The sequence below is a fragment of the Octopus bimaculoides genome, chromosome 1 (assembly GCF_046866305.1).
Source record: "Octopus bimaculoides isolate indiv1 chromosome 1, ASM4686630v1, whole genome shotgun sequence".
Taxonomy (NCBI): Eukaryota; Metazoa; Mollusca; class Cephalopoda; order Octopoda; family Octopodidae; genus Octopus; species Octopus bimaculoides.
The window spans coordinates 95,097,023-95,121,393 of NC_142928.1; the positions used below are offsets into that span (position 1 = coordinate 95,097,023).

A 24,371-nucleotide genomic window follows, 5' to 3' on the forward strand; every position below is an offset into this window, starting at 1 on the left:
GGCCATTGCACCTCCACTCTTGACCTACAATAAACAGCAATCAAATCTCTTTCAAATCACAACATAACATTTTAATAAAAAAAGAAAGGACATATTTAATGATGTCAATCTAGACAGAATTCCTGAAAACAAAAACAAAAAAATGTTTATTACAACCAGGAAGTCTTTGATCATGGATGTCCAATAAAAGCTGGCTTGGAGTTAAACAACAAAGTTGTACATGAAAGGATTTTAATTTATATTTCCATTGTTTACTTTGATGACTTCCATATATCTATATCCTTCTTTTTCTTTTATTCTTTCTAACTGTAACAACACCTGTTATTTCTCTGTTTTTCATTCTTTTCTATTCTGTCTCTCTGTAGCAGCACCTGTCATTTCTTGTTTTCTCCCTGCCACCTGATTGTTATTTTCCTTCCTGTTGCTGTGTATGTGCTATTGTTACCCTTTTCCTCTCCAGTTTCTCACTCCTTTCCTTCAACTCTTCTCTGGCACTCTTTTCCTTATTCCATTCATGCTTTCTCTTTCTTGGGCTCAGAACATATGCACATGCATCCAGACTCACACATTTGTATTGTATTGCAACATGAGTAGAGCATTAATCATGAGAGCCATGCTCATATTGCAAGACAATGCCGAAATAAACATACAAACAACACATACATAAAAAAATTAACATGTGGCTACTGTCATGAAAACATAATGGTAAAAAATTTGACCAGAACAAACAAATCATCATGTGACCTCTAATGGTAAAAAAACCCTTTATTGGGAAAGTCTATATGAATTCAACCAGCATTTAAGAAATGACAGATGCCAAGAAGGTATTTCCTTCTTGAAGTGAGACTGTGAAGGTCTGGAAATATTGACTATGAATTTAGGAACTTTATTGTTCCAAACTAACTGCGAAAAAACTAATAAGAAAATACAGAAAACTAAAAAAGATAAAACTTGAACACAGTTGTGTATTTTATGAAACACAAACACACACGCACACATATATGCATATGTGTGTGGGTGTATAACAGGCTTCTTCTAGTTTCCATCAAGATATTGGTCAACCCATGGCTACTGTAGAAAACACCAGCTAACAGTGTCCACACTGAGTGAGCAAACCCTAAACATGGTTCTCAAGCAAACTTCATAATCACACTGTCATGCCTGCACTTCGGTTAGATTTTCTAAATATTTTACCAGAGTTCAGTAATTTTAAAACTTATCAGCATAACATTCTTTGCCTGTTTTTGTGAACAATATCTCTGTTACATAAAACAATTTAGCTAATCTTATTTTAAAATACATATAGCTTTTCTTTCATAACTTCATGCAATTCATTTGATGGATGAGGTATTAACAAGGTTGACAGGGAAAAGACAAAACAAAACAAAACAACGTTATATCATGTTTGACAAGATTTTTTTACATCAGTGCTGAAATAATCCATGAAGACTGATTATATTCACATTAACCCCACCAAACAAAGCTGGGTCAATTTAAAAATGAATTAAATGAACAAATACTGAAGCAACATTACATCTTTAGTATTTAAATCAGCCATTTTCGGCCAAAATATTTTTTTCTACTCTAGGCACAAGGCCTGAAATTTTGGGGGAGGGGGCCAGTTGATTAGATCGACCCCAGTACGCTACTGGTAACTAATTTATCGACTCTGAAAGGATGAAAGGCAAAGTCGACCTCGGCAGAATTTGAACTCAGAATGTAAAGACAGACGAACTCAGAATGTAAAGACAGACGAACTCAGAATGTTAAGACAGACGAATTTCTGGCCAAAATATCACACCTGTTTTATGTTCAAACTGGCCGAATTTGGCCTCTCACACCTACTCTACAATGCCATTCTAAAGACAAACAATCACATCACCAAACAACTGAAACCATAAAATAATTTATGATTAAATGAGCATTACATTTGGCAGAGGAATCCGAATGCTAAAGGGTTAAATTTAAAACTCTTTCTTTTGAGTTAAAAGAGTTAGAGTTAGTTACAAGAATATAATGTAGACAAGTTTTATCTCCTAGCTGCAATAAATTGTAGAATATATTGGTAATTGTATAATATAACTGCTAATACCAATCCTAAAGTTAGTTTAACTCTAGTTTTCAGACTATTGAATGTAATGCTTATTTATTTGTAGCTTCAAGATTTTGATGATATGATTGATTAGGTTTTGAATGATATTGAAGGATAAGTGTGAGAGGTGACATCGATTTGGTTTGAAGATAAAGCATATAGAATATTTTGGCTGGATTTGGCTGGCTTAAATAATAAAGGTTTAATGTCTTTTGTGCTAATAATAATTACACACACAATGTGAGTAATTCTTTGAAGAAAGCTATGAAATTCAAGATAATGCATGAACTACACAACCCCTACCCTCACTAAAAAAACTTGTCATTTAAATGGCAGAAGCAAATACTTTTTAAATGAAATTTAAAAAAAAATACTAACCTGTTCTTTGTTCTAAAATAGAGTTCAAAATAACTGCTATAAACTCGGTCAGTTGTTTGTTGTTCACAATAGATTCAAACAAAGGATCTTGTACAAGATCCAACATTTCTGCTGTTATTGTCAGCATCCTGTAGAATATAAGAATAATTAAATTATATAATAGTAATGGAAATTAAGAAAAAACAATGTAAAGGTATATAACTTATATTTAACAAATGAGAAAGGCATGTAATCCTGAACAAATATTATTATATGCAGTACAAATCGGTAAATTTATGAGGAATAACACCTTTGTAGGTTAAGTTACTGGATTAATTCAAATCTTAATATTAAAGCCAATATCTTGTGCCACTGAGCAAGACACATAATCTACTGAAACAATAAAATATGTGATACAACTTGGAATTATGCAAAGTACTGTATATCAAGTCGCTTGTTAACTATGAAAATATATATATATATATATATATATATATATATATATATATATATATATATATATATACTTTGTTTGTTTGTTTAAGATCTGTTCTTTCCATGTTTGCACAAGTGAGATAGTGAGATGAAGAGTTATTTGAGGAAGATTATCAAGCCAAAGATTTTTCCTGTTTTCAACCATCACTCGTTTTCTAATCAAGGAATTTTTATATCCCACAGGCCTTTGGAAGCACAAAGCAACTGGTTGTAATGCTCACCACTTCATTTCTTTTGTAATAAACTAAACATCAGTGCACATGCATGTACACACACACACATGCACATGCATACTACAGGCTTCATACAATTTTCATTTTTCAATTTCATACGAGAGGCATTAGTTAGCTTGAAGTAATAGTACAAGGCACTTGCCCAAGGTACCATGCAGTGGTGCTGAACCCAAGACCTTGTGGTTTAGAAGTGAACTTCTTTGTTATACAGCTATGTTATGTTGACACCATTTGAGAAAAATGTTTAAGAATTGAAAGATCTCAAAAATTTTGTAGGGAATCGAAATATTATAGTTTAAAAGAAGTGAATGGAAAGTTTATTTTACAAATAAAACTTACAAATCCATGTGGCTGATAAACTGCATGAATTTTGGGATTTTTCTGCGTAAACATTTGACTGCCTTGCTTGGTGAGTTCAGTGAGTGAATTTGTTTATAGAATTGTTCAGGAAAACTGCTGGCTAATTTGGAAAGGTGGTTGCAGTCAGTAGTTTCATTTCCATTTTTAAGCATCATAGATCTCACCTAGAAAAAAAAATTGAAAAATAGATGAATGGTGTAAGATTCAGAATCATTGTTATGATGTTTTCTTTTGGCCAGATATGACAATGGCAATAATGATAGATATAACAGAAGAATCATTATTGATGAGTGGATAAAATGGTTGACTTTTCATTTATTGACTGAGCCTTAAAAAGCAAAAGCAAAAACAAAAAAAAAAAAAACAATTACTGATTAGGTAAAATATTGATTTCAAATTTTGACACAAGGCTAGCAATTTCAGGGAAGGGAGTAAGTCAATTACATCAACCCCAGTGCTCAACTGGTACTTATTTTATTGACCTTGAAAGGATGAAAGGCAAAGTCAGTCTTAGTGAAATTTAAATGCAGAATGTAAAGATGGACGAAATGCTGCTAAGCATTTTGCTCAGTGTGCTAGCACCATTTTAGAATAGAGATAAAATTTTCTTTGTTTTTTGTGCATCTAGGGCTGAAGAGGTCATGAATGGTGATGAAAGGACTTTGGTAAAAACAACTGATTGTCTGATTAATTGAATGATTAATCAAACAATCAATTAGTTAGTTGGTTAAACAGTTAAATAATTAATCAATAATAACAAAGTGAAATTGAACCAGTGCATGTGTTTATAACTGGTGTAATGATCCTCTTGAGATACAACAAAATGTGGGTATGCATGCATGTGTGTTATCAATTTGTCATGTCAATATGTCAGGTCAAACAGTTACTTACTTTATAAAACAATTTTAAGAAGCCAGATTTTTGGACTAAGTCAATTATATTGACAACAGCTTTATCAGATGAATCACATATGATGTTTTCTATTTCTGAAAGATAAAGAATCATATCTGAATATTCTATTAGCAATTATCATCATTAATAGAAAAAGATTATTTTTTTAAACAAATGTAAATGTAATAAATGCCTTCCCACTAAATAAGAATGTAATATGTCTAAAATGAAACAAAATGCATGTAGTCTACTAAAAAATGACTAAACAAGTTCATAATCATTAGGGTCCTCACAGGCAAGGCACATAGGTATAAAGTCTTCTGGCAAAGTAACATGGATGGAGTAGAGGGTGTAGGCATACTCCTTGCGGAGAAATGGGTGGATAAGGTCATAGAGGTTGTCAGGGTATGCGATTGAGTGCTTAACCTCAGGCTATTCCTGCAGAACAGCACAGCTACAATTATCTCTGCCAAGTGGGGTTTTCAAATAGTCAGAGGGACCATTTGTATGATACTCTTCTACAGGCTACTTCAAAGACAAGTAGCAATGACCTCATCTTTGTAGCTGGCAATTTTAATGGGCATATTGGGTGCAAATCCAGTATCTCCACTGGTGTACACGAGGGCCATGGTATTGGTTCCCGGAATGATGAGGGAACAAGGCTACTGGAGTTTTGTGATGCATGTAACCTTTTAATCTGCAATACTAAGTTCAGGAATCCAGACAGTCACCTGATAACCTATCAATCAGGTGACTCTGCTAGCCAGATTGATTTCATCCTCACCAGACAGTGGGTTGCTCTTAAATACAAAGACCCTCCCAGGTGAGGAATGCACCCCACCAGCATAGACTAGTCATTAGTGACTTTCGACTTGAGACCAGAAGGATGCCAAGAAGCAGACCAATCCAGAAGAGAAGGATTTGGAAGCTAAAGAACCCTTCACATGGTCAGAGATTTAGGGACATCATCATCAAGAAATTTGATGAGAGGGAAGAGGAGTTACAGTCCTCAGACATAGAAGGTAGCATGAAATTCTTACAAGACAGCTCACTGAGTGCCAAAGACCAAGTCTGCAGATAGTGCAAAGTCTCTTCCAGACCTAGAGTAACATGATGGTGGAATAATACAGTAGACAAAGCCATCAGAGCAAAGAAACAGGCCTGGAAATCCTAGAAGGGTGGGAGTAGAGAGAACCATACCAGATAACCAAAAGGGAGGCTGGGTGACAGGTATACATAGCCAAGGGCAAAGCAGAAAAGAAGAAGTTTGCCAATGTTCGACCCCAGTCGAACTGTCCAACCCATGCCAGCATGGAAAATGGACGTTAAACAATGAGGATGATGATGATATACATAAATGTCAAATGACAAGAATGAGTGCTCAACCCTGCATGAAACCAATAGACTTAATACACAAATATGCATGTATGTATATATGTATGCTCGCCTATTCTTCTACTTCCTCCCTTTGTTTCTCCCTCTACCACTCTCTCTCTCTCTCTCTCTCTCTCTCCCTTACCCCTGCATGGTCACTAATCCTTTTCTTCCTTGGCTATCGCTGAGCAAACACGTGAACTTACTTCGTCCCCACTTTCAAGTTCGTGCCTCACAGCGTTCATATACACATAATTTTTCACGTCTGGCCGTATAGCCTTTTCCGTTTGTTTTCCTGTCTTGTTTTCTTTTCCGCTTGTTTTCCTGTCTTGTTTTTTGTCCGCCACTACATTCCTCCATGGCACAGGTTTAATTTGTGTATACAAATTTAATTTGCGGTCCATGGGAAGAGCTGTTTCAACGATGCATCCTGCCCAACTCTTCGAAACGCCGGTGTTAAAACAGGGGTAGCTGATGAAGGAAAATGTTCTCTATGTGGCTTGTGTGTTTTCTGTACTCTGGTTATTATTATTTTCTTGTCTACGTTTTGTTTGCAATGTCCTGTACCCAGATATGCACCTATATATACAGGTAGACGTAGGTATGCACATACCTGTACGTATATATGCATATACTCATTTATTTGTTTATATATATATATATATATATATATATATATATATATATATATATATATATATATGGGAGAATATACAAAAAATAACAACAGACGAGGACAGGTGGTGTAAATAACAAAAGTATATATTAGTATGACGCTCGGGAATACGGAAAGTCTTTGACGTTTCGAGCTACGCTCTTCAACAGAAAGAATACGGAGACAAGGAGAAAAACACGGAGAAAACAAATTGAATAGTGTTCAGTCAACGGTCAATCATAATAATGGCCGATCATAACAATGGCTGACCGGAAGTTAGAAATTCTTATTTCAGGAGAGCTAAGAAAGGGGGAGATAACAAACGGTGATCGGGAACGAGGGGCTGTGTGTGGGAGGTAGACTGCTGGTGATCTTGACGTATGTAGTGTGAAAATGGGGGAAGGGAGAAAGGGAGAAAGTAGTTGGTCAGTTGTAGTGTGTGCCTGGTGTGATGCGAGGGTATTGGTGTGGTGTGCGTGGTGTGATGCGAGGGTATTGGTGTGGTGTGATGTGAGGGTGTTGGGAGGTGGGGAAGGCATGGGTGGAGTGTGGGGTAGAGGTAGGGGTCTGTGGGTAGGGTGGGGTATGTGGGTAGGGGTGGGTGGTGGGTGTAAGGAATTGGATGGGGTGGAGTGGGAAGGTAGAGTAGGAGTGTGTTGGGGTGTGGTGGGATGAGCTTATGAGGGGGTGTTGACGAGGAGGGAGAAGGGGAAGGTGGATGTAAGAGAGGGGGAAGATGGGTATGGGAGGGGAGAGGAAGAGAGGAGAGAGGGTGGGTATAAGAGAGGGAAGGGGGATGGAGAGAGGGGGAAGGTGGGTATGGGGGAGAAAGAGGGGAAGGTGGGTATGGGGGGAGAAAGAGAGGAAGAGAAAGAGAGGGAGAGAGAGGGAAGAGGGGTATGGGGGGAGAAAGAAAGGAAGAGAAAGAGAGTGAGAGAGAGGGGAAGAGAGTGAGAGAGTAAGGGTGAGAGAGTAAGAGTGTAGAGAGTAAGAGTGAGAGAGGGGGGAGTACGAGAGAAGAGAGTGAGAGAGAGTAAGAGAGAGGAGAGAAAGAGTAGGGGTGAAGAGAAGTGAGAGAAGTATGAAGAGAGGTGAAGAGACATACAAAGAAGTAGGAGTCGGAGCAGGAGGTGGGGGAGGGGAGAGATGGGTGGTAGGAGGGAGGGTGGGGGAGAGAGACAGGAGGAGGGGTTAGATGAAGAGTGGAGGGGAGTTGAGCCCATGTGACGCAAAGGAGTGAAGATAGAAGATTAATCCCTGTTCACGGCGCAAACGGGAGTCTGGATAGCCCCTGTGCATGGACAATCCAAACACAGACAGATGTTGCCGCAAGGAGTGGCCGGCAGAACGGAAGTGGCGTGACACCGGGGTGTCATTGCCGACGTTGATATCTCGGAGGTGTTCCGCGAATCGGTCGGCCAGGCGGCGCCCCGTTTGTCCGATGTACAGGGATTGGCAGAGAGAGCAGGAGAGGCAATATATGATGTTGGTAGACGTGCAGGTGAAGGAGTCGGTGATGCGATAGGGTCGGTGATGGGTGCTGGTGAGGAGGGTGGTGTTGGAGAGGTAAGGGCAAGTGCGGCAGCGTGGGCGGGAGCAGGGGAACGAGCCAGGTTGGGAGGTTGGGTTGGGGAAGAAGCTGTGGACCAAGAGGTCCCGTAGGTTGTGGGCTCGTTTGAAGGAGGGGAGGGGTCGATTAGGGAAGATGTGGGAGGTGGAGGGGTCGGACTGGAGGCGCCGAAAAGCTCGGAGAATGGAGCGTTGGAGGGGTAGGGTGGTGGGATGGTAGGTGAGGGGAAAAGGGAGGCGGGAAACGGCAGGGCGGGTTCGGGGGGAGAGAGCAGATGCACGGTCCACAGAACGTGCTCTGGCAAGGGCGGTGTGGATGGTGGTGGGTGGATATCCACGCAGGCTAAAGTGGTGAGCCATGAGTTGAGACTGAGTCTCAAAGTCATGGCTGTCGCTACAAAGTCTGCGTAGACGGAGGAATTGGGAATAGGGGATGGAAAGTTTTGTGTGTCTAGGGTGGGAGGAGGAGAAGTTGAGATAGGAGTGTGAGTCTGTGTGTTTGTAGTGGATGGAGGTGCTAAGGGCGGAGTGGAGGATGCTGACCGAAATGTCGAGAAAGGGGACAGAGGTGTCAGAGACAGTACAGGAGAAGTGGAGGGCAGGATGGAAAGATTGAACGAAAGAGAGGAACGAGTCAAGATGTTCGCGGGAGAGAGAGGTGGCACCGATACAGTCGTCGATATACCGACCGTATAGTTCGGGAGTGGGACCAGTGAAACTGGAGAATATTTGGGCCTCAACATAACCAACGAAGAGGTTCGCGTAGTTGGGGCCCATTCTCGTCCCCATGGCCACTCCCGAGAACTACTGGTAGATATCTCCCGCGAACGAGAAGCAGTTGAGAGATAGGACAAGTTCGGCCAGACGAATGAGTGTGGAGGTGTCGGGTTGTGGGTTGGGGCGTTGGTCTAGAAAAAACTTCAGGGCACGCAGCCCCTCGTCGTGGGGGATCACTGTATAGAGGCTCTGGATGTCTAGAGTGAAGAGAAGCTTAGAAGGGCCGGGAGGGAAAGAGAAAGAGTTGAATAGACGAAGCGCGTGGTTAGTGTCATGAATGTGGGAAGGGAGAGAAGCCACTAGGGGGGCGAGGACACGGTCTAGGTATTTTGAGATAAGCTCGGTGGGGCAGTTGCAGGCGGAGACGATGGGGCGGCCAGGGTTGTTCGGTTTATGGATCTTGGGGAGGAAGTAAATGGTGGGGGTGCGTGGGGTGCGAACAATAAGGTTGGAGGTGGTGGCGGGGAGACGGGAGGAGAGGATGAGGTCATGGATAGTGGAGGACATAGTCTGTTGGTAGCTGGGCGTGGGGTCGGAGGGCAGAGGGCGGTAGAATGAGGTATCTCGAAGTTGACGGAGAGCTTCGGCCTCGTAGAGGTCCGCGCGCCATACTACCACGGCTCCACCCTTATCAGCCGGTTTTATGATGATGTCCGTGCGGCGTCGGAGGGATCGAAGGGCCGAGAGTTCGGCTGGGGAGATGTTGAGTCGAGATGGACGCCTGGAAAAGTTAAACCGGCCCACAGCGCGTTGGCAGGCGCCAGCGAAAAGATCAACTGCCTGGAACTGGCCAGGAGCAGGCGTCCACTGGGATGGTCGTCGGCCCAGGTCAGTGAAGCAGTCCTCGTTGGGTGCGGGTGGTGTGTTATGGAAAAGCGCACCCAACCTAACGCGGCGCACAAAGCTGTGGACATCAGCACGGGTTTGAAATTCCTTGCAGGATGGAGTGAGTGGGATGAAGCGCAGACCCCTATTGAGGACGGAGCGCTCCGCCTCAGAGAGAGGAAGATCTGGGGGAATGGTAACGACAGGCTGAAGTGGAGAAGGGGTGGGTGGAATAGAAGTAGGAGGGGATGAAGTAGGGTTAGGAGGGGCGGTCGGGATGGTGGAGGGCTGGGAGGGAGGGGGTGGAGTGTGTGTGGGAGAGGCAGGGTGGTTGGGTGTGGGTGGGGAATGCACATCAGGGAGGGAGAAGGGTGGTGGAGGGGTTGGGGTAGTGGCATCGGGTGTAGAGGAATGGAGGAGTGAGTGAAGTTTGCGGAGCTTAGTGTCGGTAAGAAATGCATGAAAGAGATGATTAAGTTGAATGATAAAGCGCAATGTATTGTGAGCATGGGAGGGTGACAAAGAGGAGAAAAATATGGAAAAGGCTGGAGGAAGAAGGCGGTCGATAGTGTGGATTTTAGAGAGATTGGAGCGAATGGTGGCCTGCATAAGGCGGTAGGATGTGGTGCGGAGTATGGGTAGAATGGTGGTAGAAGAGTGGAGAGTGGGGTGGAAATGGAGGCGGAAACCCTTAGGGATGAGGCGGTGATGTAAGCAGCGACTGAGAAACGTAATATGACTAGAGAAACGAGTCTTCTTGAATATGAGTAAGGAGAGTCGTATAGTAGGTTGAAAGTATAGAGAGGGAAGTGTGCGGAGGTATAGTTTTAGGCGGTTGTGGAGAGTGAGTTGGAAAGATTTGTAGTCAGGCATGATGGAACGAGAGAGAAAAGAAAATTAGACGTGGGAAGGAGAATTACAAAAGGTGTGGTGGAAAAAAACAAGCGTGATGAGAAAATTGGACGTGGAAAAAAGGAAAAAAAAGAAAAAAAGGGGAAAAAAAACTGGAAAAAAAACTTTTTTAACAGGTGTGGGGGGAAAAAATAAAGGCATGAGGAGAAAAAACGAAAAAGGGGTTGTGAGAAGAAAATATATGCGAGGTGGGAGAAAAAAACAAAGCAAAAAGGAAGATGGGACAATAGGGAGAAATGGGGTGACAGGGAGAGAAGAAACGAGAGGAGAAAAGAAAGGGAGGGAGAAGAATACAAAGTAATAGGTGCAGATTAGAGAAGACAGATTAGGAACATCCAGAGTACGAAGAGACGGTAGGTGAAGGAAAGTAAGGTAAAAAAGGATGATAAAGGAGGTTTACAAAAGTGGAAAAGTTCAAAAGTTTTTTAGACGTCGTGGTATATTGAAGCGATTTCCAATCAGAAGATGGGTCCAGTGTAATCCGTGGGTGGGAGAGGTGCAGCCGGAGGGTATAAAGTTCAGAATCAAACAGTCCAGATCCAGAAGGAAAGAAGGTAGAATCCAAAAGTTGGTAGTGTGTGATGAGAGGAGACAGGATTAGCTGGTGCGACCACGTGAGCGTGTATTATATGTGGGAGAATATACAAAAAATAACAACAGACGAGGACAGGTGGTGTAAATAACAAAAGTATATATTAGTATGACGCTCGGGAATACGGAAAGTCTTTGACGTTTCGAGCTACGCTCTTCAACAGAAAGAATACGGAGACAAGGAGAAAAACACGGAGAAAAAAAATTGAATAGTGTTCAGTCAACGGTCAATCATAATATATATATATATATATATATGAAACAGATGTTAAAGGATGATGATGATGATGATGATGATGATGATGACGATGACAGCAATGATATACTACCTCAGAAACAAAGATACCATAAATTTTGAAATATACTAACCTGAAAAGTTTTTGTTTTGATAGTTAAAGATCTCCAAAGTCACTTCTATCATAAGAATGTATGTTCTAATATTCTTTGAAATTGGTGAATCTGATGGCATTGATGTAATTTGATGACAGATATGGGAAATACTAGAAAAGCAAAACAACAAATTTGAACACATATGAATACTTGATATTGATACATCTCAGTTTTTTCTTTTTTAAATTTAAACTTTAACATACTCTGCATACTCTGAGTGATATCAATCTTAACTTGGCTGCAATTTTATTACTGTTATTAAACCTTTAGCATTTAAACTGGCCATATCCAGCCAAAATATTCTACTTGTTTTCTGTTAAAATCAGCCAGATCCAGCCTATCACACCTAACCTACGATGGCATTCTAAAAACTAAACAAATACACCTTCAATGTCTCAAAACTATAAAATTAATTCAAAACAACATGAATCAACACAATTACATTTGACAAAGAAATCTGAATGCTAAAGGAAGATGGCTGAATCAGAGAATACAGGACAAAATGCTTTGTAGAATTACATTGTTTTGTATTCAAAATAAAGTATTGGTAAAGTACTGATGTTGATGTAATTGATTATACCCCTTCCATCAAACTCTGTTTTTACTGTGCTGTCAAGAAACAAAGAAACTTAAAACTGATGAGATGCAACTAACAAATGTTAATATCAAAATATGGCACCAGTGAATTCAAAAACTCCAGAAACTTCACAAACTTCACAATGAAAACTCTGAGTAACACATATATATGTGTGTGTGGGTGCCTTTGTGTTTGTCCTGAACCACTGCTTGAAAACCAGTGTTGGCTTGTTTACACTGCCATAACTTAGAAGTAGGGTAAAAAGGGACCAATAGAATAAGTACTATGCTTAAAAAAAACTTGGCTGATTTTTCAACTAAACCCTTCAAGGTGGTACCCCAGTATGGCTACAGTCTAATGACTGGACCAAGAAAAAGATTAAAGATTATACCATTAAGTTTTTATCTGATGCATTACTTACTGGGTTTCATTGAGAATTGAACTCATAGCATCCCTCTTATTCAAGTTCCTCACAACATCCTGCATATAACCAATCTCTGGCTGGAATTGGAACTCATGTGGTATTTTAAACAACGTAGCAAACTGAAAGAAAAAAATGAAAAAATCACATCAATGTAGACAAACAATATTATCATTTTTAAGTATTATATAAAGGGATGCTGAAAAATTCCTGGATTAAGGGTATTTTCAATGGCCTGGCTGGAGGCCCAACATTCTGAGTTATTTCAAGGGGTTTAGAAAAACTGAAGGACTGCTGCAACAAGTGTGCACATCTGGGAGAGGAATATGTTGAATAAAATCATAATTAACTGATCCTCCTATATTTTCTTTTACTCAAAGCCAGCAACTTTTCTGCACCCCTCATATACAACAACAACAACAACAACAACAACAATAACAACAACAATAATAATTATAATTGATGAAGAAAATGCAAGATAGATTTGGCACTAGTCTTTATTCAGTACGATGATTGTTTTGACTCATCCTGCAACTGTCCATTATGGGTAGGATTTTGTGCATCTAATTGTGTTGCATCAATCTGTGCTGTTTGTATCTCATCAGGTACATGCATAAAAAAGGAGATGTCCTGCTAGATATACTGAGATGTCCTAGGCATGTTGTCTGTACCTGCTGTATCAACTAATACAGCAGAATTCCTGAAGTAGACCCCAACCATGGATAACAGATAGCCCAAATTGTGAATATGCTTTATTCAACACACTAATTGACATATACCCATTAGTCCCAAACAATTACATACACACACACACACACACATATATATACATATACATATATATATATATATATATATATATATATATATATATATATATATATATATATATATATACGTACACATATATATATATATATATACATACATACATACGTACATATATATATATATATATATATATATATATATATATATATATATATATGTATATATATATATATCTAAGGGATATTAAATATCCAACATACTACTGGATGTGTACCTAATTATTTATAACCAAGTGCTTACTATTGCATGGCAATATCACAACTGGGTATTAGGTATGGGTGGGGGTAAATTAGAAATTTACCCAGGATTTATAAGGCAAATAAGAAAATGGAGAGGATATATAATCAACAAACATCAGCCAATAAACATCCAATTATATCTATTTATTAAATGATCAGAAACATGTGTGAGTGATACAAATTAACGAATGAAATAAGTCAATAACTGCATAAACAAATATATATACATACTTACACACACACACATGCACGTGCACACACACACACACACACACACACACACATATACACATATATATATAAAAACAAATGATTGTAGAATTAGCAATAAATGTGTATTTAGTAATAATTGCAATAGAAAAGAAATAGTTTACCTATGTGTAGTAAGTACTCAATTGAGTAATAAGGTATATGTGGGGGCCACCCAGAACCATATGAAACATAGGCTAAATTACCATATGTATACCTTCAGAAACAGGAATAGGGGGAACTCAACGGGATTAAGTAACTATATATGAGACCTCAAGGATAAGGGTATTAGCTATGACCTACACTGGAAAATCCTAGCCTCAGCACCTGCATATAATGTTAAGAATAAGAAATGCATGTTATGTGTAAGTGAAATTTTCTTCATGCTTAAGGCTAACTCTCTTAAAGAGAGAAATGTTTCTACCTTCATAAGACTAAACACACTTACTCTAAATACCATTAATATCATTAATATTAACTATTACTAGTGCTAGTACCCCTCTCAATAACAATAATAATATTTTTCCTAATATAAACACTAAATATTGATTACTATCTTTTCCTAATGTTATTCATTACGTTAGTTATTCTCCTAATATTTGTGCTTAACAGCACTCTGTGTGTATATATGTATATGTATGCATGTATATATATATATATATATATATATATATATATATATATATATATATATGTATATGTATATATGTATGTGTCTGTATGCGTTTGTATATATATATATATATATATATATATATATATATATATATATGAGTTTGTACATATGGATATGTGTGTGTGTGTGTGTGTATATGTATGTGTGTGTGTTTTTGTATAAATACGGATGCTACTTTCTGTTTAAAATTCAAACCAGGTAATCCAGATTAGCATGAGGAAATGAAACAATCACTGCATCTACATATCCAATCATTTTGTAAAGGGTGGTCTAAAAGTTATGCTACCATTTCATATATATGTACTGGTAAGCTCTTCAGCTTACCAGTTCCAGTCAAACCGTCTCACCCATGTCAGCATGGAAAGCAGATATTAAATGATGAAGATGATGATGACAATGTATATATTGGTTTCAAATTTTGGCACAAAGCTAGTAAAATTTTAGGGGAGGGGCTAAGTCAATTACATTGACCCCAGTGTTCAACTGCTACTTATTTTATCTACCCCTGAAAGGATGAAAGGCAAAGTTGACCTCAATGGAATTTGAACTCAGAATGTAAAGACATGAAATGCTGCTACACATTTTGCCTGGTATGCTAATGATTCTGCCAGTTGACTGTCTTTATATATGTATATATTAAAAGATAGGTAGTGTGACTTTTGAGTGACTCTATGCTATACATTGGCAAGCTATTATGGCCAGACAACAATGCTTTAACTCAAATATAGAACTATAGAAACAGCTTTAAAACTAACTTGTTTAAATAGTCCAGCAACAACTGAATCCATGTCGAAGTATCCAGTCTGGAGAAAGCTTTTCAAAATCAACTGAGTGGAGGATGACTGCACCAGAAATTGGTTTAAAGTTACTTTCCACATGTCTACAAAATAGAAAAAAAAGTAAGAATTAGTTTACATATTTTTATACATACATATTCATTTGTGAGAGTACAGGTCACCAGGACAATTGGTTACTGAGCAACTAGTATGTTATCGATCATGTGTATCCTGTCAGCAACATAGCATTGTGGCTATAATCAAACCAATGTTCAACAGTTATGTGCAAGTGTGGCTGTGTGGTATGAAGCTTGCTTCCCAACCACATAGTTTGGGGTTCAATCTCACAACATGACACCTTGGGCAGGTGTCTTCTACTATAGCCTTGAGCTGATCAAAGCCTTGTTAGTGGATTTGGTAGACAAAAACTGAAAGAAGCTTGTCATATATTCATATATATGTATGTATGTTTGTATGTATGTATGTGTGTGTATATATATATATATATATATATAAAATGTGACACTCCGTCAGTTACAACGACAAGGGTTCCAGTTGATCCAATCAATGGAACAGCCTGCTCATGAAATTAATGTATGAGTGGCTGACCACTCCACAGACATGTGTACCCTTAACATAGTTCTTGGGGAGGTTCAGTGTGGCACAAAATGTGACAAGGCTGACCCTTTGAAATACAGGTACAACAGAAACAGGAAGAAAGAGTGAGAGAAAGTTTTGGTGAAAGAGTACAGCAGGGTTCGCCACCCCCACTGCTAGATTCCCATGGAGATTTAGGTGTTTTAGCTCAATAAACACTCACAACACCCAGTCTGGGAACTGAACCACGATCCTATGACCGCAAGTCCGCTGCCCTAACCACCAGGCCATCGTCACCTTCACTGTTATTGCTACTAGAACATTAATAACTTGTATAAAATGAACTTCTACATAGAACCTTCCAATATATACAGAAATGACACGCACACACTCAACAAAACTTCCTTTCTAAAAAACACTTCCAGCTTTCTAGATACGGCTAATAGAGCTGATGCCACAAACAACGTATGAGGCGGAATGTTTGCTTATAAAAACTTGTATATGCACACATGAGAGTAAGGGGACATCCGAGTAAGGCTGTGCACACAACCCACACATATAGATGTGCATTGGAGTGCCTATAGCGACCTATCTATGGTGTTTGTAGGCTTTTTGGGTGCCTTGTATTTTTAAGGGTTTTTGACATATATTTTTTTATATTCTTGCATGTCCCACATGGTATACCTTCATTTATGTATTCTTTTTTACTACTATTATTATTTTTTTCCTGCTGTACCCTTATTTGTATTTTTATTTTTATTTTTATTTATATTTTGATTTCAATTGTATTTTTTATTTTTATTTCTATCTTATTTTTGCTGTTGTTTTTCTTCTGGTCTCTACCACACCTCTGTTTTTACCTCTTGCTCTACATCTGTATGTAACCCTTTGTGAATCTCTGAAGAGGCCTAGAGGTTCGGGCATGTAACCCCATTTCAAAATGTCATCCGATAATCACTCCGGAAAGGAATATTCGGATAGAATGGGGCCTGCCAAAACTAGGCCGAAACAGCTGTAAGATTAAACTTCTGTTCATCCTCTAATTCCTTATGTACTTTGTACTTCTATATGTAAACCATGTTGGCAAAATAACATAGTCTGCCATGGACACCTGTGCTTTGGTTCTTTCTTTCTTTTTCTTTTCTTCCTTTCTTTTGTCACTTTTGCTATGAATTAAATTAATGAATTCAACGGGATACACCGTCTGCAAGTAGTTGGGTTCAGCATATTATCCTCCATTTTCTAATTGTTACACAAATTTTGGGTAAAACCTCCACTTTTACCCGCTCCCATTGATTGCGCCTAGTATAGCACTAGTGTAGCAATAATTGGGTACCCTCCCAGCAGTATACTGGATAGATACTATCCCTTAGTGGGTTGTACCCCCAACCCCTAACTCTCTCACGTTATATATATATATATATATGTATAAATATGAATATGTCTTTGTGTCTGTGACTGTCCCTCCCACCACTGTTTGACAACTAGTACTGGTGTGTTTATGTCCCTGTGATTTAGAGATTCAGCAAAAGAGACCAATAGAATAACTACCAGGCTTTTAAAAAATGAGTACTGGGGCCAACACATTTTACTAAAACATTTTCAAGGCAGTGCCAAAGCATAGCGACAGTCTAATGACTGAAACAAGTTAAAGATAAAAGATTGAGTTAAGTCCACAAATCTTTGTGTAGGTACTGCATGCTTGTATAATTCACTACTAGAAGCAATATTTGCATAATGAAACTAACAAAGAAATTGTTGATTTGCATTTGTGAGTTAAATTCTTCAAGCAAGAAAATGTAGCTCATTGGACTGTGGATATTATCTTTAACCCATAAACTGCGATAGGCCACCTCAGTGGCCAACACGACAGTGCGACAGGCCACCTCAGTGGCCAATGCGACAGTGTGACAGGCCACGTGCATGGCCACAGAAGTAGGGCATGATCTGACCTAATTTTGATGATGTATAATGTATGCACATGATACCCTTTCCCCCCAGAAACAGTGTAGCCAATCACAGAAGGTGTTAAGAAACACTGAGTATTTTTTTGCAAGTGATAAATCGATGTCGATCTTTACCCAAAATAGGCTCAGCAGTTCGTGTTACATACAGCAAAATCTCAGCAGTTTATGCGTTAAGAAGGTTTATTATTGCAAACACCTGCTTGAGAGAAAGCCATAACAAATCAGAGAAAGATATCAGAAAACAAATTTACCTGTTGTGTTTAATGCAGCAATATCAATTTTATCTGTTGTGATTGGTAGGATATCTGAGAACATCTTCATAAGCATGTAACCAAAACTGTTTAACGAAAATACATATATGTTAATATATAGTTATTATTCAATCAGCTTTAAATGAATAAAGATATTACAATGCATTTAAAATAGATGTTCTTTATCAGCATTTTGTCTGTAAATTATGAGTTTGTAAATCAATGATCCTCTAAACATAGTATTTGAGTAAATACATTTACATACATTTATTAAACACACATACACACACAGACAGACATATATGCACATACATGTACACACATATAGGGGAAGGGATATAAGTGTAATGTCTGTATGTGTATGTGCACGTGTGAGAGAGAAATGAGGAGACTGAGAGAGAGTGGGAGACTAAGAGAGAGAGAGCAAAAAGAGAATGACATTAAAAAATACGATATAGACAAGAGTGAGAGAGGAAAAGTTAAAAGCAAGGAGAAAGACTAGCTGGAATAGAAATGGTAAACTAAGGAAAAAAAAGAAAGAGAAAAAGAGAGAGAAAGAGAGAGAGAGAGAGAGAGAGAGAGAGAGAGAGAGAGAGAAAGAGAGAGTGAGCGAGCACGTTGCAAAGAAATGAGATAGAAGAAAAGGGATACAGATGTAAGATGTTTAAAAAACATTATATCATGGTGAAATAAAATTAGTTTTCTGATTGAATTGTGTAGTTGAAATCTTCAATAATAAGCAATGTATGAAAACAACATTTTGATAGAATATATGTTAAAATTGGAATTTTTTAAAGAATTTTTTAGACAGTGTAGACTTTAATAATTACTTTCTTTTAGTAAAAGTTACTTATAAGTAACTAATAAGCATCTTTTGATATTATAGTATAGGTATATGCTGGAAAGCCATGTTTGCTACTAGTGCTGTTACACTAAAACTACTTGAAAATCTCAGATGATCATGAACAACAGGAAGAACAAAGTATGATAAAAACCATGTTTGAACCTTATGAAATTCCTTGAACAGAACAAAGATGCCAGGACAGCTGCTGTATTATAGACCTGTTTTATCAATGTCAATATATAAATAAAGATGCAAAATTGGTGATGATAATGATGATGAAAAGGAGGAAAATATACCTATTATTGCTGACTATATAACTGTTCATTATTTCAGGGACAGATATGTTAGATCGCAAACCTAACAAGTTTGGAATTATATCTTGCAAATTTTTTACTTGATTTAAAATAATTTTCCTCATAAAATCTTCACCACTTTGGTTATTGAAGAAGCTATTGATCTGTAAGGCAAAATGAGAACAAAATTATAAACCAATATCAAACAGTTTTTATTCTATTTCTATAAAGAAATCATTAGAACACTAAGATAATTTTGGTACACATTAAAAATAGAAAGAATGATGAATGAAAATCAGATGAATCAGAAGCTTTATGAAAAGATATACTGAATTAAATAAATTGTCTGGGAAATTTTACCTTTTTTTCCAAATATTGAGAGTCATACAATTTGACAAGGGCAGAGTAAAAGTCAAAATTGCTGCAAAATGTGGAATTGATAATACTCAGTATTTCACTTGGTATGTTATTATATTTTGATGCTTCTTTGGTTAAAAACTTGTTAAATGTTCCATTGTAACAATGTTCCTGAAGTTTTGAGTCCATCATGAGAATCTTTGACAGCTAAAAGATACACAAGGAAAGTATATAGTAATGTTGGAATGAATAAATAACTTTAGATAAATATTTTGATTTGAGTAAATTAATTCTTGCTGTGAGAAAATTTTGTTGTGTCTAGGACATTACGCCAATATTTGAGAAAATTGTTTTACATCCATTTTTCCATTGTTGGAGCAAATGTTTTTATAGCTATTTGTCTTTCCCATCACTAACCACTCAGCTATAATATCAGTGAAACTGAAACAAGGTAAGTAGTGTGCTTTGACCAGAGGTACAATACAACAGTTGAAGACTTATGGTCAGTAGTCTGTTGCTAATATTTGATTTAAGTTAAATATCAACCACATCAACATTACCATTGAGAAAACATGCAAATATTACAAGTACAACCCACTTCCTTCCACTAGGTAATTAAAAAAGTTCCAAGTGATTGTCATGAAAATATTATAACTTAGTAGCTGATAGATAAATGGGCCATATTACATTGCCAACATTATACTGCATTCTAAATCCTTAATTCTTCATAGATAATTACAAGAAAATTTAAATATGCTCTAAGAGCTGTATAATTCAGTGTTTTAACCCCAGAGGTAATGCATAAATGATTTCATTAGTTTCTAGCTATTGGTTCAAATTCTTCTATAATCCTTCTTGAAGAAGATAGTAAGCACCTATTCTATCATATTTCCTTTTTTCTAGCTAAAATGGCTAATGGAGTATTCAAATAGAAAAAAAAGAAGAAGCAATGATCTGATCTTACTGTATTAGGAAAATGATAATAATTTATAACCAAAGAATGTTTAGTAATTTACAGTTATCAAAGATTATATTTCCCTAAAGATCATTTTTTGTTGATACCTAATGATAATAATATTTTTAATTCAGGTGAAGACCAAAGAATTACGCAAAATACTGATTTAAATTTTTGGCACAATGCCAGCAATTTCGGGGGATGGGGTAAGTTGATTACATTGACCCCAGTGCTCAACTAGTACTTATTTTACTGAGCCCGAAAGGATGAAAGGCAAAGTCAACTTAGGCAGAATTTGAATTCAGAACATAAAAACAGATGAAATGCTGATGAGCATTTTGCCTAACATGCTACCAATTCTGTCAGCTTGCCACCCTGGAATAACTCAAAATATCAGCAATACCATGCATGATGAAGAATTACATAATATGTTCGTAGGTCTGATGTTTTGTCTGTTAAAACACATTAACCACCTCACAACCACCAGAGGTACATTTTTCATAATTTGAGAAAATATTTTATTTTGTATCGTTGATATGGGTTCAAGGATATTTAAATAACTTGGGTATTAAATATTAAAGTTTGATTATGAAATGTAAAAATGCAAAAACAAAAAAAAAAATTACATTTCCTTGTAATTAACTCTTTAGCATTTAAATTGGCAACATCCAGCCAAAAATTTCTATTTGTTTTATATTCAAACTGGCCAAATCCAGTCCCTCTCATCTATCCTATAATGTCATACCCAAAGTAAACAGTCACATTATTGGGGTTTCAAAGTTGCAGGATAATGCATGATTAATTCAAAACAAAGCACTAAATTTGACAGAGTAACCTGAATGCTAAAGGTTAAACAGTATACAAGTGTGATTTTGGTAGAAGACTAAAGTTTTTAATTGTGAATTCCTTTTGTATTAAATATCTAGCATTAGTATTCAGAAGACAGTATGTTCTTTAAAATACATTAACTAAACTCCACAAATTAATAACTGTGATTTAACTGTGAATATGACTAGACTAATCAACTTGATGCTAACTATATTGTATTGAGTTAAAATCTAGAAACATTTACTGTCTGTTAAGTAGCCTCTAATTATGACTATATGAAAATTATTCATTTTTTAAAATAACATGGCTTAAATTATTCATGAAAAAGATGAAGAAATACTCACTACATCTGTATTATTTAATAATAATGCCACTGTTGTATCACTGATGTTATATGCTTTAGACAAAAGCATTGTGAAGTTTCTCATGTCTGTGTATTGAAATTGGTCTGTAAAAAACCAAAAAGGAAAAAAAAAATTATGATGTTAGTAAGGTTATGCTTATGAAGCTAGAAAACTGACCAAATGTTGAAACTATGTATCAAAAACATACATACATACATGCATACATGCATACATGCATACATGCATACATACATACAGGGTGTTTGAATTAAATTGATGATTATTTTGTCACCTTTATCTCCAGGAGCAGCTTGATATATTGGTGAACAGTCAACAGCATTGGAAAGCATAATGATTAAAGTTGTAGTTAAGAAAAAGTTAGCCAACATGGAGGGCTGGAAATCATCTGAATATTGGAATAATATATCATAATGATTTTACCAGGGGATCAAAACGCTAATATCATGAATGTTGCTCATTGCTCTGTGAACACTGTAAAAGCTGTAAGATGGGACACGGACATCAGGAAAACCAAGTTCCCCTAAACAGTGATGGTCTTTGGGTATGTCTCCAGTAAGGGTGATGGCATGCACCCCACCCACATCTTTGAACAGGGCTGCTGGAAACTATAGTTAAACCCAGACTGGAGAAGATTGCAGCAGGAAGGTCATATGTGTAGCAGCAAGATTCGACTCCTCGCCATACCTCCAGAAAGAGTCAGAAGTGGTTGTTGTAGAATTTTTGCAACTTCTCCAGACCTAATTTCTGGCCTCCTACTTCTCTTGAATTAGTAATCCTATGCATTACTATGTGTGGGCATGGTTGACAAAGACACCAACTGCTTTCCTACAACACCAAACCCAAACTAGTGGCTAAGATCAAGGAGAAATTTGACGATCTTCCCAGGAACACAGTGAGGAATGCATGTGCCAGGTTCTAGAGCCTTCTTGAGGCCGTAGTGGAGGCTGAGGGTGGCTACTTTGAACTAACTGTTATCTCGTAGCCATAACAGATATTTTTTTGATTTTCTAAAAATACTTCTATTTTTGGGCAGGATATTGTGTTTTTCTTTTTCCTTTTATGCAAACTGTCAAATTCAGCCCAAACACTCTCTATACACACAAAACACATACATACATACATACTTGAGTAATAGTTGATCTTATGTAAAAGTTGACCCCCTAATTTTGGCCAAAAAATTGGGAATTTTCCATAGACCCCATATAAAAGTCGACCCTAGTATTTCATGAACAGCAGGACAACATTTTTGGGTCAAGGTACCGTATTATCCTGTACATAGAAATAACACTGTTACAAAATTGTGTGGCTACCTTTCCGTAGCTTGTCCTATAGGTAGAATACTTGGTGCTTATAGTAAAACACCATTTAATAGCAAGCACTACACATCTGTTGATGGATACTACATCATCATTACTAAAATGTATGCACAAGATATGCTGCAAGCCTGCATACATCTTCAAGCACAATCAACATATGCATCATACACTTGTTTAGATGGTGAGAAACATGTTTCACAGACAGCACTATTGGTGAGCACTGGCAAATGCCACTGTCTGGATTTATACAGTAGCATGACTTTGGTAATCCTAAAAACATTCAATTAATTGCTAGATCAGCGGTTCCCATGTAGCCTTTATATTTTCCTCATCTCCAAATACAATAAACACATGCGTCATATGTTCGTCTGCTTACATGGTGAGAAACATGTTTCACAGACAGCACTCTCAGCAAACAACAGCAAAAATCACTGCATGAATTTGTATGGAGGCATAACTTCAGTAAGCCTAAAAACATTTAGTTAATTGCTAGATCAGTGGTTCCCAAACTTTTTTTTACTGCGGAATCCTTCAACATTATTTTTAAAAATGTGGAACCCCTGATGACTTTCAGGAAACCCTGGAGTTTTGCAGAACACACTTTGGGAATCCTTGATCCAGATTATGGACATTTACTGGAAACTGCACACGAGAGTTATTTGGCCTTGTTTATGGGTTTTGTTATTTACCAGGACGTGTGTTTTGAATCAAAGAATTGGTAATATTACTGTAATTCAGTATGTCTTTGTTTTTATTCACTTAGAGATCAGTTAGGCTTCTGCTGCTGATATGGTACTTTGGATTCTAGCTTGAATTTCAGCCCCTCAAAAGTAGTATCCATGTAATAGTTGACCCCATAAATTTGACCATAAAAAATGGTCTAAAAAAGTCGACATTTACACACGTATAAACGGTGTATATATATATATATATATCTTCATATCTATGATTCTAGATCTCTCTCTCTTTTTCCCGCTTTCTCTTTATACATACATACATACATGCTATATATATATATATATATATATATATATATATATATATATATATATATATATATATATATATATATATGCCATACATACAAACATTTGAATATCTGCAAGCATCTATATATCATATATTGTGCATTGTTATATGTATGTGCTGTTTTCATGAATATATGACTATATAGTTATGAAGTGAATGAATATATATATATATATATATATAAAACATATGTAAGCAAATATGTAAGCATGCATGACTTCATGCACATGCATGTATGTATGAAGTATCCATCTATCTATCTATCTATTATATGTAAAA

At 37.2% G+C, this 24,371-nt stretch overlaps 1 protein-coding gene across 3 annotated transcripts in view; it reads right to left on the minus strand.

Annotated features, from left to right (window-relative positions):
• Nucleotides 1-24,371, minus strand: part of LOC106873159 (uncharacterized) — a 329,246-nt gene that overhangs the window by 72,196 nt on the left and 232,679 nt on the right. For all 3 annotated transcript variants that reach the window (XM_089354161.1, XM_089354165.1, XM_089354155.1), the window contains exons 84-93: nt 21,727-21,830; nt 19,603-19,806; nt 19,246-19,406; nt 18,106-18,191; nt 15,270-15,394; nt 12,520-12,641; nt 11,501-11,631; nt 4,429-4,523; nt 3,517-3,701; nt 2,471-2,598 (exon numbers count right to left, since the gene is read on the minus strand). In XM_089354161.1, the coding sequence (XP_089210287.1) occupies nt 2,471-2,598; nt 3,517-3,701; nt 4,429-4,523; nt 11,501-11,631; nt 12,520-12,641; nt 15,270-15,394; nt 18,106-18,191; nt 19,246-19,406; nt 19,603-19,806; nt 21,727-21,830 (1,341 nt within the window). The remainder of the gene's footprint in view (nt 1-2,470; nt 2,599-3,516; nt 3,702-4,428; nt 4,524-11,500; nt 11,632-12,519; nt 12,642-15,269; nt 15,395-18,105; nt 18,192-19,245; nt 19,407-19,602; nt 19,807-21,726; nt 21,831-24,371) is intronic.